This window comes from Ceratotherium simum, chromosome 6, assembly GCF_057802395.1.
Source record: "Ceratotherium simum simum isolate JZ-2026a chromosome 6, ASM5780239v1, whole genome shotgun sequence".
NCBI classification, from domain to species: domain Eukaryota; kingdom Metazoa; phylum Chordata; class Mammalia; order Perissodactyla; family Rhinocerotidae; genus Ceratotherium; species Ceratotherium simum.
The window spans coordinates 22,229,088-22,246,035 of NC_141905.1; the positions used below are offsets into that span (position 1 = coordinate 22,229,088).

General features: G+C 51.9%; 1 protein-coding gene across 1 annotated transcript in view; it reads left to right on the forward strand.

Annotated features, from left to right (window-relative positions):
- Window positions 1-15,250, forward strand: part of GALNT2 (polypeptide N-acetylgalactosaminyltransferase 2) — a 200,125-nt gene extending 184,875 nt beyond the window's left edge. Inside the window, exons 14-16 of the mRNA XM_004426886.3 lie at window positions 1,687-1,813; window positions 7,962-8,081; window positions 12,556-15,250. Coding sequence (XP_004426943.1) covers window positions 1,687-1,813; window positions 7,962-8,081; window positions 12,556-12,711 — 403 coding nt within the window. The 3' untranslated portion in view covers window positions 12,712-15,250. The remainder of the gene's footprint in view (window positions 1-1,686; window positions 1,814-7,961; window positions 8,082-12,555) is intronic.
- The last annotated feature ends 1,698 nt before the right edge of the window (window positions 15,251-16,948 follow it).

Sequence of the window (16,948 nt, forward strand, 5' to 3'; positions counted from 1 at the left end):
GTGAGTGTTGGGAGCAGAGGGCCAGTACTGAGGGGGCAGAGGCTGAAGACTGATTGAACTCATCACTTCCCTCTTTGCTTCTGCTCGTCTGTCCTGTGGGTCAGCGGATAACGGCACCAGCCAAGGCTCGGGGAACCGCCCACGGTGCCTCTCTCCTCCAGGCTGGTTTGTACCACTGTAAAGTGGGAATGATAGTGCTGGCATCCTGCTTCCCTCCAGGAGGATTAACGATGGCAGAAATACTCTTCTGAGCCTTCTCTCTACACCTGGCCTTTCATCTTAAATTAATGCAGCTCTGCGTCCTCCGGGAGCCCTGCTGCCCTCACCAGAGGACCTGTAGGTCTGCAGGGCTTCAGGATCCCTCTGAACTTCATCTTCTTAAAGGGATTGCCAGACAGCTTCTGCCTTAATGTGGCACATTCTTTATTCTGAATATTCCCAGGGCATTTTACAGCGAGTCTCATATCTCCAACTCAGTGACTGCGAATGCAGGAGTCACCGCCATTATCTTTCGTAAAAGCTCACGGCTCCTTCAGAGCCCTTGTCAGGGAGATTTGGTTGAATTAGGTAAAGCGGCCTCACCTCGTGCTGCTGTTCGCTTACCTCGTCCTTTGGAAGTGTTTCCTCTGCTTGTAAAGTAACGGAAGACACGGTGCCACCTGCGCCCCGCAGGAGGGGGAAGGAAGAACAGCACATTCTCCTCCCTCGATCCCCTCTGTGAGGACGGCGTTTGCTGGGGATTGAGAACAGTGGTGCTCACCAGTAGGAAGCCCCTGCTCACCGTCTCTCCCCAGCTGATCAGGGCTTCACAGCAGTGGGTGATAGCCCCACAATCTTGCCCTTTGTTTTGCCTGTGACTTGGGGTAGTTTCACCCTGGGGTCACCCACGATTTGAGGTGACGTTGGGCCCTGCACCCATTAAGACCACATCTGAAGCATTCAGCCCGACGCCAGCGGGTGAATCTGCCTCCCTGTCCGTGAGGGCAAGGCAGACACCATCTTAGTATCTGTGCTGTGTCAGGAATAATCACGGCTGTTTGCTGAGTGTTTCCTGAGGGCCAGGCTCTGGGCTAAATGCTTCAAATGAAATGTTTTGTGTGATGCTTGCAGCAGACCTGTTTGGGAGGTACTGTGCAGAAAAGGGCACTGAGGTTTAGAGAGAGCGCGTGTCTGAAAGATCCCACACCTGGCACGTGGCAAAGGCAGGGTCAGATTCAGCTCTGATCCTGAAGCATGCTGCCCTGCCTGTGCTCTCTTGCTTTGATTGTATCAGGCCACCCGATTAATCCACCAAGGTTCTTGCCTCTACGAGGTAAAGGTCAAATTCTAAGTCTACTGGAAAGTTCCAGGCAACAGGATCTGACCACATTAATTGCTTTCCTACATGACTTCCAACAGATTGACATTGAAGAGAGTAGGAGCCTTTCCTGTCCAGAAAAATTTTCCTCATGGGGAAGAAAGAATATTTCTCCAGCATAAAATCTTCAATTCGGGTTCGAAATCTAGACACTCGGAGAAATGCTGTCTCGCTGCCACGGCCCTGCCTGTGGGGAGGGTGTGGTGCCTGGTAACGGCCTTTCTCTCGTTGTCCCCGCTGCCTGAGATGAAGTCACTGAGGCAAGGGCTGGGTGACGGGAGCTGGTGGTCCTGCGCAGTTAGGCAGGCGATTCTCGTGTTGTTTTCCAGGGTTCCTGACCATCAGGATATAGCTTTTGGGGCCTTGCAGCAGGGAACCAACTGCCTGGACACTTTGGGACACTTTGCTGATGGCGTTGTTGGAGTTTATGAGTGCCACAATGCTGGGGGGAACCAGGTATGTGCGTGGGGTGAACTGGAGCACAGGGAGGCCCAGGGTCCTGCTGCCTTCTTCCCTCTGTGGTCCGAGATGTCTGTGAGGACAGCCTGGCTCCTGCTGGCACCCTCCTGCAGCCAGCCTCGGGAACAGATGGGATGGCCCAGATCCTGACTGACGTGTGGAGCCTGTCCTCAGCCTTGGGCTGGGCTCTGCTACAGCGGCAAGGGGCACGCTGGTTAGCATGGACGTCGACATCCATTGTCAAGGCATAGCTGCGGCACTGTTGGCCTTAGTCTTTTCCTCCTCCTCATCTTCCTGCCACCTCTGTCCTCCCTGTGGTGTGTGTGCATCCCCGAAGTGCCTGTCCTGTGTCTGCGTCTGGTCCCTGAACGTGTTTGTGAACACCTGCCTGTGTCCCTACTTCACAGGTGTGTAACCCCATCACTGCGGCTGCTGCTAAAGTCATTATTGCTCCCTGCCTGTTAAGATAATAATAGCTGAGATATAAAATATTAATAATTACTTGCTTGAGTTTGACACACACACAAGCTTTTCCTAGAGGCATAAAAACCCACCAGCTTCTGTCATCATTGAAAGGAGAGAAAGAAGTGAATGCTTGATAGGCCTAACTGTGACCTGTGTGTTCCAGAAGGACAGTGTTCCAGAAGGCAGCTTTCCCCACGAGATAATAATAGGTATTTGGTAAATGTGGGCCTCGTACACAAAAAACGTTGGGCAATGCTATGTACTCTTATCTCCTTGTTGAAAACGTGCCCGGCTCTCAGAGGCCCTGCAGTTAAAAGAAAAAGGCAATTTAACTCTGTATGTCCGAGATTTATTAATCCCAGAACCTTCTCTGAATAGAACTATTTTTAAAAGAGGGTGCTTACTTTTGCATCAAGTTGGCTGTTCCAAATCCTCCCGAGGAGTGTCGAGCCAGGCAGCAATCCCCAAATACTCTGCTTCCTCTCTTCACCTGGCAGTGTCATTTTTGCGGTTGACTGGAAGGGCCTGGACACTCTAAATTAGACAAGTGAGGGGCAAGGGAGGGAGGACGGTCCCCGTCCCCCCCCTCCCCCCCGGCTGTGGGCTACCGTCCGGGGCTGGCCGGCACATGCACGCTGCCCCTGGGCTCCCAGGGGCTCACCTGTCCTTAAAGGACATCCTCTGGCTCCCGAGGATGCTGGGGTAAGCGCACAGCCAGCCTCTCGGTGCGGCTTCACTTAGGAATTCTAAGTATTTAAACCTATGGTGTGTGGGCCCCGTTGTACTCTTGTCCCAGGCCCTACAGAAGTTAGATGGGAAGGGAGAGAGAGTCGAGGAGGGAAGAGCAGAGGGAATGGAGAGGCCAGCAGTGTTCATGGGGTCGGGAAAGGAGGGAGGGAAGGTGCGCTCCCACCAGGAGTGTTGCTGTGTCCTTGTCAACCCTTTGGTCTGAGGCACTGAAATTAAATGTGGTTTTCACTTACTGCTGGGAAACCAGGCGGCCCGCGTGACCTGCTCGGGCTCTCACGTCTTGAGTGGCGATGCGAGACTGTGGGGTTCTGTCATCCTTCTTGTTCTGGTACAGGTTTGACAGAAAAAAACCATACAGGGACTGTTCCTTCTACACTAAGCATGTAGATGTTTCTTCCCACAGTTTGGGGCTTCAGTGTGAGGTGGGAAAGCAGTGAGTACGGGGAGAGATCATTTTTATCTGTTTCCATCCATAACCGTAATGAAAATACTAAAATTTCACCCTCAGAAAAGCGAAGCCTTGTGAAGACGAGGAACACTTCAAAATCACACAGATCTAATTTTCCAGAAGCTGAGTTTCACCTCAGTCAGAAAGGCAGTGCTTTGGGGTTTGGTAGCGCAGCATAAATTCAGAAATTTGGAGAATTCATATGGGGCTGGGTGACGCTTACCTGTGGTGTGTGTGTCACAAAACAGGTACTAAGGTAAATTATTCACTGTCTGTATTCTCAGATTTTTTATTATTCCAGATTGGCCTCACGTTCCCCATTTGATTACTGGGGTTCCCCGCTGTCACATTTGCAGTGTTCTGATGATTCAAGGAAAGTCAGAGGGGTCAGTCCTTTATATCTCAACAGCTCTCCTGGGAAGGAGAGGTCTTCCTCTGTAGAGCATTTAAAAGAAGCACGTGTGCTGACTCTTCCTAAAGGATCCCCCCCACCGCCCGCCCCGTCGTCGTGGCTCAGGCACCCAGCTTCAGTCCACCCTGGGCTCTATTCTTGGCTGGTCCCCACTCAGCACGGCCTCAGGGAATAGAGGCACCTTTCACCTCACAGCTGGTAACAAAAGCCGGTGGCAGCTGGGCAGCAGGCTACCACTGCCTGTGTGGTCACCCCCACCTTCCCCCCAGGAGGAAGGACCAGTGGCCGTGGCTCTCGCTCCCCAGATCCTGTCTGGAAGTTGGTCTCTGAGCCCCTGAGCACTGCTCTCTGCAAGCCCATCGGTAGGCTGACATGGTACATCCTGGCCTTCCCAGCACATTGCCAATTACTCCTGTGGCCCCCATGTAATTTTTAATAGCCCCTCCTTTAGTCTGAAGGGTGCCTTGGTTTGCACAATAAATTATAGTCAGCGTATCATAGGCACGGGAGCTCACTGCTGAGGAGCTGCTCTTAGGATGCCTTTTCGGGGAGGAAGTAGATTGGGACAGTGTGGGAGGCCACCTAGAGGTGGCTGCTCCCAGCTGTGTGCAGAGGTGACAGTGCTGTGTTGTGGCCCAGCCCAGACCTTGCCAGCACAGAGCCTCCACTCCATGTCTGCATAAAGCAGACCCCAGTGTGCAGCTCAGGGCTGTCGTGAAGAGCAGACGAGATCGTGCAGGCAGAGCGCTTTGCTCCCTCTCCTGTTCTCCTTTTCACTGTTGTGACACCATTACTGTTCTCACACCGGGGCTCTTTCTTCCTTCTCAGCAAATGTACCTGCTGTGCCAGGTGCTGCCCTGGGCCCTCGGCGTCCTAGACGAGGGACACAGCCCTGCCTGTCCAGGGCAGCAGGTCTCCACTGGCTCTCAGCACTCCTCCTCTGGCTGCACGCAGGAGTAGCCCCAAGGGCTTTTGGAAAATGCTAATGCCTAGTCGAATGCCCAGAATGCCAGATTTAATTTGCCTGGGGTCAGAGAGCATCAGGGTTTTTGAAAGCTCCCAAGGTGGGTGATTCTAAATGAGCAGCTGAATAGAGAGGGTTTTCTGGCGGGAAAGGACGCAACAGGTAACAGTGAGGCGGTACAAGGACGTGGCGTAGTTTTTCACCCACATACCTGGGGACACCTCCCTCCGTGGACCAGCCAAGGCCCAGAGAGCTGCTTTCTAGATCAGCAGTGTCCAATAGTGCTTTGTGTGATGATAAGAATGTTCTAGATCAGCACCATCCAGTACAGTAGCCACCAGCCACATGTGGCTACTGAGCACTGAAAACGTGGCTAGTGTGACTGAGGAAGTAAAGTTTTGGTTCTGTTTAACTTTAATTAATTTAACTAGCCATGTGTGGCTGGTGGCCGCCATAGTGGGGAGTGCGGTCCTAGAGGGGACGGCCGCCAGGCCTCGGGCTGCGGCTCTAGGCGCTCCACTCATAAACCAAGCGTGAGTCAGTCCGTCTGAACTGGTGGAAAGTGCTGCTCTTTTGAGTAGTGTGCCACACGGATGAGAAATGAGAGGGTAAATAACATATCCTAACTGAAAAGAGGGCCCTGTGCTCTGGAAGAGTGAGGTTTGTTATCTGGTTTCTGGTTTCGGCTGAACCTCAGCAGACACACAGGAAATGGGAAAATTAATGGCCATGCTTTTTAAGAGTGGCAGCTCAAAAAGGCATTTCTTAAATATTTATGAACTTTATTTTACAAATTCAGATCATTGAAATGCAACAGAAGAACAAAGTGGCAACTAGCTCTGTTGTTTGCATGACTGAATTAGTTATTTTGGAATTCAGTGTAAAGTCTGCTTTAAAATAATTAAGCGCACAATAGCAAGAAGGTTCTAGAAACATTAAGACGTGAGCTTTAACTGGGTATCAGCCAACCTTCCAACATCTTTCAATAGCTGCTTTTAAGAACAATCTAAACCCCCTCTCCGCTGAGAGGTGTCCCACCCCTCGCTCTGCTCTTACCTGTGCGGGAGCGTCTGTGTCATGAATGAAAGGCGGTGTGGGTGTGCTCCCTGCTGGGACCTCCTTGCCCTGAGTGCCGTCCTGACGTCCGGGTGACGTTGAGCGCCTGTTTGTGCTTTGAAAGCACCCGCTGTGGAGCAACAGCATCCTGGAAGGTTGGACTCGACCCTCAGGGGCTGGTGTGGGGCCGTTCCCAGAGAACACCCTGCAGAGCTCAGTGCCACAAGCCGCTGATGGGGACAGGTGGGGACAGGCTCCGTGCTCCTGAGTTTGGGCTCTGCTAAGGCCAAGCAGGTTCCAATACTCTCGGACTTTTCAGAACCTTTAATAGACTGTTTGTGAATTTGCAAGAGAGAAACACAGCCCAAATTTAGTGTTTCCCAAATTTATTTCAGCTGGAACCAACTTTTCATAGGATTTCTCATGGTGTACACTTTGAAAAACATTAATTAAAGATGAGAAAATTGAAGCCGAGGGAAGTGAGAGGACTGGGCTGAGTCTGACTCCCGGATAGGAGAGGATGGAGCCTGCACACAGGCTGCAGGGGCTTTACCAATCCCCCAGCCGCTGCCTGTCTCTGCCCCGGGGCCAGCTCCTCCCAGAGCTGTGCACGCTCTGCTCACCTGTGGCCGGGTAGGGGGCGAGTGTGTAACCTTTAGGTTTTACACCCAAATGACAGACTGTTTGTTCTAAATAATATTATTTAGGTACTGAACAATGAGGTTTCTTCAAAAGATTATTTATTCCTTCCCTTCCCTCTGTCCCCTGAAAAGAGAAAATAGAAAAATAATTTCTCCACAGCACTTAATAGTGCCTCAGGTTACGTAATACATGTATTCATGTGTCACCCGTTCTCCCCTGGAGAGCCAGCTCCCTGAGGGCGGGGCCTTGCCTGCCTGCTCCCTGCCTGCTCCCAGCCCTGTGAGAGCGCCTGCGTCGTTGCAGGGAGCAGTGGGCAGTCATTGGGTGGATGGACAGAAAGATGGATGGACGGACGGACAGATGAGTTGCAGCAGCTTTCCTGGGCCTGTAGCAGAAAGGGGCATGGGGCAGAGGTAGGTAGGGTGCCCCTGTGGGATTCTGAGTTGGGAGAGGCCTCGCTGCTTCTGGGTCCTGAGGGTGTTTATCCCTTTGAAATAGTCAAGTGGGTGTTTATCCCTTTGAAATAGTCAAGTCCTCAAGTACAGGTCAGAGCCTCATCCTCCTGCCCCGGTTGTGGCCCAACCCAGAGCACGCACCCAGCCTCCCCTTCTGCCTATGGCCACACTCACTCGCCTTCTCCTTTCTGCGGCTTCCTGCCCTTTGAGGTGGTCTTGTTTAGTATTCAGAATAAATGGTTGTGCTCTCAACCCTGTCTCAGCCCTTAAGAGAGGTGTGTGTGTGTGTGTATCTTTTAAAATCATGGGCAAGTTATTTCAGCACTGTCTGGCTCAGTTTTCTCATCTGTGAAATGGGGATAATAGCCTCTCATGGGGCTGCTGGGTAAAGGGCTTAAAATAGTGCTTGGCACAAATTAGGCCCAGTCAGTGTTAGCTGTGTGGTGTATAAATACATAGACCTGTTCCTAGGGATCTCACAGAACTTTGTGAGCATCAGTAGATCAACTGAATGTTCAATTCTGGGGCTACACACTATATATTTTGCTTAAATATGCCATATGTAATTTGTAATTTTCACACATTACAATCCACATTCATAAATGCTGTTTCCAAACCACACCTGCACGGGGCAGTCATTCCAAAATAATGGAGGTGGAAAAGTTGACCCTGAAGTGTCCACCTTGTGGGTAACAAGCTCGAGTTTGCAGTGTTTTCGGCTCACAGTTAACGACAGAAAAATGGACACCGCACTCTAATTTATCTTTGGGGCTAAAATAGTTAATACTGTTTGTCTTAGTTGCTATGGTTCTCGAAGCACTTTTGCGCATCAGTAGGTCCACTCAGTGCTCAGTTGTGAGGCTCCCCCGACACCCCCAGTGGTAGATCTGCCCTTAGGCAAGCAGTCACAGCCGTGCGTGTGGCCTGCCTCTGAGCCCCGGTTTGTGTTGCAGGAATGGGCCTTGACGAAGGAGAAGTCGGTGAAGCACATGGACCTGTGCCTGACGGTGGTGGACCGGGCGCCCGGCTCACTCATAAAGCTGCAGGGCTGCCGGGAGAATGACAGCAGACAGGTATGGTTCCCTTCGCGGCACTGGTCGCCGTGTGCCCTTACACGTTTGTTTGCAGCACTGTCTGAGTGATGTCCAGCTGCCTGGTGGCCTGAGGCTCTTGCTCTCCTCGGTGTCCCCAATGCGTTGTAAAGTTCCACGTGTGTAGTGGGCGCTCAGGGAATTCCCTGTTGGGATGGATGTGAGACCACGATGTTAGTGAGAGGGGTGGGGCGTGAGTGCTGTGAAGGCGGGTCTGTCCCACCAGTGCCCAGCTCTGGACGGCCTTCTTTCTCTCCCCTATCCCCTGTGGGCTGCTTCTGCCATGGGCTCATCTGTCCTGGGTTACGTCTCTCCATAACCTCTAGATTGATCTGTTCATATCTGGGCCTCACCCTCCAACTAGAGTGGAAAGGCCATATTTTGTGATTGTATGTTCGGCTCCCGCGAAGGTTCGTGGGGACCTTCTCTGGGCTGGGCAGCATCGTAGGGGCTCCCAACACCTACTGGTCATTACCTCCTCACCGTGGCATGCTGGGTAAGCACTGCTGGTGGTCTCTTCTTCAGAAGCCTCTTTGTCGCCGCCGTCACGCCCAGGCACTTGGACGGGGGCCCTGAGAGCATTTGGTGATGCCGGTGAGCCCCGCAGAGAAGACGGGAGGCTGGGGAGTGCGGGGCGTGATGGCCAGAACCCAACACTGTCCACCCCCTCAGACCGCCTGCGTGTGGAGGCACGGCCCTCAGGCCCAAGAGCAGGGAGGGACAGTGCCAGGCAGTGTCCTGCGGCCCACGGCGCCACCGAAAGCACAGGGCGGCCAAGCAGGCGCCCAGTCACTCCACACGGAGAACGTGGCCCAGGCTGACTCCCTCCTCAGGTCCACTCGGAAGCACGCCCGCCTGAAGGAGTGAAAGCTCTGATTTAAAGCTTTGTTTAAAAAAGCAAAAGTGTATGACTTTATTCGTGAGAAGTTAGTGAAACACTGACCTACAAACGAGGACTAGAAAAGAAAGTGAGGTCCCCAGTACCGTCACCGCAGGGAGGTGTTCTCGCAGGGAGGTGTTCTCCTCACTCATCTGGGCGTGAGGATAGACCCCTCCCCCAGGGGAGGACCTGCAGAGAGGCGATTTGTTCTCAAGCCGGAGGGCTGATGCTGCTGATTTCTGATTGTATTCTCATTCTCCTCCCCACAGCACTGGATAGTTTAAGAGAAATTACATGTTTTGGTTTATTCACTAAATTTTTTTCCTTTTTAAATTTATAAAAATTCTAAATGATTAAAGTTCAAATGGATGAGACCCTATACACAACACACACTCTCTAGTATATAAATATTACTCTTTCCAAACAGTTCAGAATATGTTTTTACCTTTTAAGCTGGTTTTCTCTGACATACTTCCTGGTGGCAGTTCGGAGGCATACCCTTTCTTGAGCCATGGGCTAACGGTTAGTGTCAGAAATAGAAATGCAACCACAAAAGGATCTTCCCATGTGCCAGCACGTGGAGCACTGGCTCATCTTCTTACAGTCCCTCCTTATGAGATAGATCAGTGTAGGGAAACTGGGGCACAGGGCCCGCTGGAGCCAGGAGCCTAGAAGTGGGCTTCTAGTCCAATGCTAATTTCACAAAAGGGGACGCTGAGGCCCAGAGAGTCAGTGCCTCCTCTCCAGCATCACCTGGGAGGACCGAGGCCCAGACCAGGTCTCTTGCTTAGATCCCAGTTGTCAGGGAAATGCTTGTAAAGGGCCATCTTTCATCTGTCCATCCCTGGCCCCGTGCTGGGTGCCCTCGTACCCTCTCTGTGGAACCCCAGCCTGGTTTGGCAGTGGGTGCTTCCTCCACAGGGCCCCCTGCCCGCTGTCCCTAGATGCTCATCTGTGTTGATGGCGCAATTTCATGACTGTAATACCCTAGAGAGAAAGTGTGACTGTTAAATAAGGGAGACCACCATCCCTTGGACCCAGATCACCTGGAATTCTGCACGTCGGGCATCAATGAGGCTAGTATCTGGCGATCCCTGCTCAGCTCAAGCAGCTTTGCCCCTGGGGTGTAGTGGGGCAGGGACGTCTGGAGATGAAAGGAGTGATAAAGTGATGGCTTTCTCTGGTCTCCTGACCTTTTTAAAACACAAATAGGATTTAATTTTTGGAGGCGTTACCTTTAAGAAGAGCTTGCTTTATTTTGAGAGGTGACAGGTGCCTCTGCTGTGATCCCGGTTCTTGGGAACCACAGCTAACGTCCCTGAAAGGCTCACATCCTGAGATGGAAAAAGGCCTGCAAACAGTGAGCTCCTCTAGATGCGTGACGTATATACGTGCAGATCTGTTAGACTGTTAACCAGAGACTTAGCCCATAGGAGAGGGGTGTGGGGACTGTTTCAGAAGAGCCTCAAAGTCTCAGAAATCTGTCCACCCCACCACAGTCCTCTCAGACAGATGGGCCGAGCTGCCTTCCAGAGACAGAGCCGGGCTTTGGTTATTTTTTTTTAAGGCCCTCCATTTAGCTGATGCTTTGACACGTGATAGGCAGAGCCCCTCCAGAGAACAGAATCAGATTCCGTTCGTTCCACATTCTTTGTCAAGCTGATTCCTGGCCACTCAGTGTGTATGTTGCCAGCGCATACACACTTGACATGACAGTGGAGGAAAACAGCGTGAGGAATGACTGACAGCAAAGAGGGAGCCAGAAACGAAGGAGATGATTGGCAGGTAGCGATAGCCTCCCTAGTGCTCCTCTGATGGCATGGAATTTCACTGTCAGCAAAAACTCCAGGTTAGCAGGCTGGCATGAAAAAGTATCAGAGGGTCCTTCCGAGAACATCCTGCAGCCGGCGGTCCTTGTGCAGAAGGTCGGATCCCGAGGCGCTGGGCTCCTCTCTGCCTTGCTCCGCCTCCTTCCCCGCCTCATTCATCTGCCCTTTGAGAAGAGGCTCCTTAGCTAATTTTATCTTGACGCTGCACTGTCTTGCCAGTTGGAGTATTTGGTTTCCAGGCATGTCTGTGTGTTCATGTGATGTGTGCATTTGCAGAGTCAGAGGGGAGAGGGAGGCAAGAGTAAGAAAATTTAATTCCACAATATCAGAGCATTTGCAAAAATACTTAGGGAAAGGAGCTTTAGTGCACACAGTATAAACAATTAATTAGAATCATAGACTACTTGGGCCGGCCCCGTGGCTTAGCGGTTAAGTGCGCGCGCTCCGCTGCTGGCGGCCCGGGGTTCGGATCCCGGACGCGCACCGACGCACCGCTTCCCCGGCCATGCTGAGGCCGCGTCCCACATACAGTAACTAGAAGGATGTGCAGCTATGACATACAACTATCTACTGGGGCTTTGGGGAAAAAAAGGAGGAGGATTGGCAATAGATGTTAGCTCAGAGCCGGTCTTCCTCAGCAAAAAGAGAAGGATTAGCATGGATGTTAGCTCAGGGCTGATCTTCCTCACAAAACAAAACAACAAAAAGGAATCACAGACTACTTTAATGAAGGGAGAGCTTTTGGGAGAAAAAGTGTGTTACCTTAAAAAAACACCCCAGACATCAGAGGTTTTTACACGGGGATGAACAGCAGGGTGAGAGCCCTCAGCTTCCCTGCAGGCTGGGTTGTGGGCTCAGTTTTCTGACTTGGCAGATTGGTGGGTGGGTTGGCGGGTTGAGTCTGGCTGGTTGGTTGGTTTGGTTTTAGGGGATTGTGTGTGCACACACTTTAAAAGGAAGGCATTATACCCTGTACTTTGCAAGTGGCACGTTCAGAACTCAGCAAATACTGCTTGGTCCCTGCCGTGCAGAGCACTGGGAGACTCGAGGGTAGCTGAGACAAGCTTCTCACACCCATCAAGGAGCTCACACACTAGTAGAGAAGACAGACCATATAGAAATAGGTTCCTCAACGTGATGTTCTGTGCACACAGCATCTCTTTCCCTTTCATTTGCCCTGACAGCCCTCCTCTGGTTCAGCTGGGCATAAGGCCCGAAGTGGGAGTGTGGAGGTGCCCAGACCAAGGCCTCCAGGCAGGGCTGCCATCCAACAGCCGCAGGCAGGACTGGGGCCCTCTGAGCTGGCTCAGCCTCCTGTGGCACCATTCTTGGGGTGAAATATCATCAGATCAGGCCTTTTGAATGAATGCAAATTCCCTACAGGAAATTCCTGCATCAAGTCCTTGAGTGAACGCCTGAGGAGGGCGGGTGCCCAGAGCACTGGGGCTTGGACGAGGGGCACCCCAAGAAGGGAAAGGATGAGGCCGGCGAGGTGGTCTCTAGCAGGGCCCAGAGAGGAGGTTTGGAGTTGCAAACTAAGGCAGAGAACACAGGTTTCTTTCCTGGGCCCTCAGTGGCACCTGATTTGTCTTGGGCTGTTGCTAATTCCCATCCTTTATGATCAGAGACCAAAAAAAGAAAAATTAGCTGGTTTCTTTTTAATGCAGCTAGAAGACCCTGAAAATGGATCTGTTCTGTACCTTTTTGTTTGGGCTCCTATTATAAGGCAGTCTCCTGTCTCTTGCAGAAATGGGAACAGATTGAGGGCAATTCCAAACTGCGGCACGTGGGCAGCAATCTGTGCCTGGACAGCCGCTCGGCCAAGAACGGGGGCCTGAGCGTGGAGGTGTGCAGCCCCGCCCTGTCTCAGCAGTGGAAGTTCTCGCTCAACCTGCAGCAGTAGGAGAGCCCGGAGGCCTGGGCCGTCCTGTCTCCTGCGCCCGCGGGCAGAGTTTGATGATCACGTTATCAATTATGTTTCTTAAACTTTCCGCGAAACTATATACCTCAGTATTCCATCATGGTCTGAAAGTCGGAGAACTTCTGCGAGGTCCGGGGACTGGGCGGACAGAGGCGGCAAGGAAGACAACTGCCCTCCTCCTCGCACAGGTGCAGCCAGGCCCCTTCCCGAGGCCGCCACCGCCCCTCCTCCCTGCCAGCTTCTGCAAGCAGAGTCACCCCCCAGCGACTGCGTGGACGGCAGAGAAGCGCCAACACGTGCAGGTGGGGGAGGGGGAGGAGTGTGGTTGCCACATCACAGCGAGGAGAACTCTTTGGAAATCTCCATTTTTGCTCCCGTCGGAATCCTGTGTGGTGTCCCCGACACCAAGTCACGTCACTTTGCAGGTTTACGTCGTATCCCTGTCCCCGCTCCTCCGTTCCCAACCGTCTTCCTAGCACAGACCCCTCTTCCACATGATGTACTTGCTATATTTGAATATGAACTTTTCTATGGGGGGACACTAAATATAAATATATATATAAAGAAAGAACGTACTGTCAGTTCCCTATGGTTTCTGTAGGTCGTCCTCATCTTGTAAATTCTCCATGAAGCAGGTCGCGGCCAGGAGGCGGCGGCCCCGGAGCCCTCTGGGGTGGGGCTCTCCCCCCCACCCCCACCCCCCGGGAGAAAGTGCGGCCTCTGCCCCCTGGAGCCTTGCAGCGAGCAGCTGCTGCCCTGGCCGGCTAGGCTTTCGTGCAGCTGGCCCCCCGGGAGGCGAGGGTGCCCTTGGGCCCCGGGCCCCAGGCCTCAGGCCCATGCGTCTCTGTTCGGCTTCAGCTCGAGAGTCACTGCTGTCTGTTGGAAGCCACCTTTCGTGTCTTTGGTCTCTGTAAACCTGGAGGTTACTTATTTTGACAAATGTTGCGTTGGGTCTTTTAAATTAATTTTTTTCTTCTCTAAAATAAATCCCCAATGACGTAGGAAGCTGTCACAGGCTAGCATTGGGTAACCCTGAGTATCCTGGTGTGCTGGCGGTACTGTCAGGGTCACTTGGACCCTGTCCCTCCCAGGCCCAGGTGACTGCCCCAGGGGCTTTGGGTCAAGAATTAGGAAGGGTGGAAACCAAACAACGCCTGCTCATCGACATTGAGGATTCGGGGCATGAAACAGGAGCCTGGTGGGTTAAGAGGCAGGTGTCAGGATGCACCACGAGACAGTTACGAGCTGACAGTAGTAACGGGAAGAGATGCCAGGGCATCTGCCTCAACGCCCAGGAATGTCCCTGCAGAGCCCTCCTTGCCTTTGCAGTGTCCCCATATGCAATGACAGACATTCTCCTGGTCGGCGCCCTCCTTCCTTCTCCACTTGCCCCCTCCCGCACACGTGCCCAGTGTCAGCAAGGCTGCCACGTGCATCATAACTGCACATCTCCAGGCCCCTTTGGGAGGGACTGGGAGGTCACAGAGTGAGAAGTGGCCCCGGAAGATTCTGCGAACTGCCACTCTCTTTCCTGCCTGTTTCTCCTAGGAAAGGGAACATTGTTGGTCTTTCTTCCTGCACTGCAGAAGCCCCACCTGTGTTTGCTTTAGGACAGTGGGGTTGGGCGTGGAGGGGCAGCTGGGGGCCTGTCCTGTGTCTTCTCTCTTTTTGCACCCTGCCGAGCAGCCAGATGTATTTTCAGGGGGCAGGCAGGATTAATCCATGGCTGGATTAACTCAGCGCACTTCATCTTCAGAGGCTGATCCTGACTGCAAGTGGGCTCTTGAGAGAGCCTAAGGTGCCTGTGCCAGGCCGTAGAACACAGGCGGCAGGAGCCAGGGGCCGTGCTGGTGCACTCAGCCCAAGCCCCTGCGTCTGTCATCAGACCTGTCACCTGTGAACTACTGCTGTGAGCAAAAAAATCCCATTGATGGAAAACAAATTGGGCTTAGATGGAAAACAAATTTTAATCATGTTCTTGACAAATCCTTTGCCCACACACCTCCACCCCACCCAGAAGTCTTACCAAGCTTTGTACCATCGGGACAGGCCATCCAGTCCCTTGGGGGCAGCTCCCTGTCCCTGAGCTGGTGGGCGGTGGCCTTGGGTGGTGGGCGTCCAGAGCAGAAGTGGGTGGGGAGGGCTCCCTGGAGGTGAGCTATGTTTACATGACACAGTGTGCCAAAGTGACTTATTGTGGCTCCATTATTTTCAGTCATCGTGACTGTCCCACCCTCCCGCTCCCATTTTTACAAGTAAAGATTCTTTCCTACGAGCCCTTTGAGCAGAGTGTGGCCAAGTGAGTTGTCTTCTCTGTGGTGGTCTTTCTTTTGTCTTCATAAAAGCTAAAATGATGGTATCTGTGAGTATGTTCTGCAAATTCAGAATATAATTTGGTAATTTTTTTTTCCAGTTGATTTTTAAAAAGAACTGCTGTACAGAGCTTGTACTTTGTCCATTTTATAGATGGAAACCATCCTTGAAATTGTTTAACTTAAATAAAGAGAAGATCCTTTATAGATACTGCTCTCTGGTGGCGGCCGTCATTCTGGGTCTTTAGAGGACGGATGTGACTGGTGTGTGAGGCTGTGATTATGGTCTGTCTGCTTCGGGGCCCTGCTTATCACACTTTTAAAACGCATTCACCTTTTACTGCTGTCCCTTTCCGTGTTTATTCTTATTTGTAATAATAACTGTTATCAACTGTGGAGTGTGGATGGTGGCCCAGGCACCGAGCCAAGTCCTTAAATACATTCCCACTGTCTTCTCGCCGTCTCCTGTGAGATGGCCGGATGTGCAGCATTTACAGTGGGCTGGGGAAGCCGGTGCCTGAAGCCCTTAACCTGCTCAAGGTCACGCCACTCCTAAGTACTCACCTGGAGTCTGCCCTGGGCGCTCAGACCCAGAGCCTGCGCTCCAAACCGGGGTAGGGGGCAGGGGACAAATATTTTCACAGTTTTCCAAGTATTTAAAATCAATATACTTGTTTCCCAGTTACCTGGGACTCTCCAGTTCCATCCGAGGCTGACTGAGGTTCTTTCCCGTCATCCTCAGCCTTCGAACAGCCCCACAGGTGTGTCAAGGAGACACAACATTGACCAATCCTTTGTTAAGCAATTTGGATTGAGATGGTGGTGGTGGGGGGTGGTGACTGCAAAGGCTGGCCCAGGTGAGTTTTTTTAACCTTCTGGAGGCCACATTTATGCATCTTCTTTCCCCATTATTTGAAACAACCAAAAATTTGGCTCTCCTGCAATTTGAGAAACAAAAGAAGCTCTTAGCGTAATTGTGCAGTACTCATCAGGGCCCTTAGGAATTGTGTGTGGTTCCTGCTTTAGCAACAGGGAAAAGTTGATTCAATAAGAATTTGTTGTGAAACACTGTTGCCCTGACTGTCCCGAAGACCTAGGAGAGGAGGAAACACGTCAAATGGCAAGAAAAGAGGACGGGCAAAGTGCTGTGCAGACCGAGCAAGACTCAGTGAGCCGAGCCCGGGTGGGTCGGGTAAGGTGGCATCCCGCGTGCCCAGGAAGGAGCTTGGGCCGATTCTGGAGGGAGGGGAGCTGTATGAGCTCTGGGCTGGAGCAGAGAGGATCCAATTTGCAAAATTTTTTAGAATAAAATACTTAACCTAACTTAGCTATTTGATTCTGCAGTATTTTTCACATTTTTAAAAATATTCAGCCAGGAAAATAAAATCTCTTCTCATATTCTCTGTCCGTGGACTTACCAAAAAAAAAAGAAAATTCTCTTTCTAGATGTCCTTACATATTCCTGAGTAAACTTATTTGATTTTATGTACTATGTGTGCCTGCAAATGATCTACATTATGTCTCCAAAAGACTTTGTCTCCATAGGGTCCCAAAGGAGTCATGAGAGATTCACTCAGCAGCTCCTGTCCGGGCACCTGTGGGCCAGGCCCTGGGTGCCGGACGAGGGAGACGGGGGGGCTTCAGACAAGAATGTCATGGTCCTCACCCCAGGTTCCACCCAAGGGGGAGTCAGACTTTGAACCAGACCTTGGATGCAGTTATGAGAATCAAGACTGAGTCTCAGAAAGGCGCTGACCACCTGAAGGTGACGGAAAGAAGCCTTGGGGGGTCAGTAGCCAAGAGCCAAGATGGAGAACTCAGAGTGGCCAATGCAGGCTCACTGAAGAACCTCCAGAAATTAACTGTCCATGTTTCTCTTCAACTGCAGAGAATTCTCTGCTGGAGCA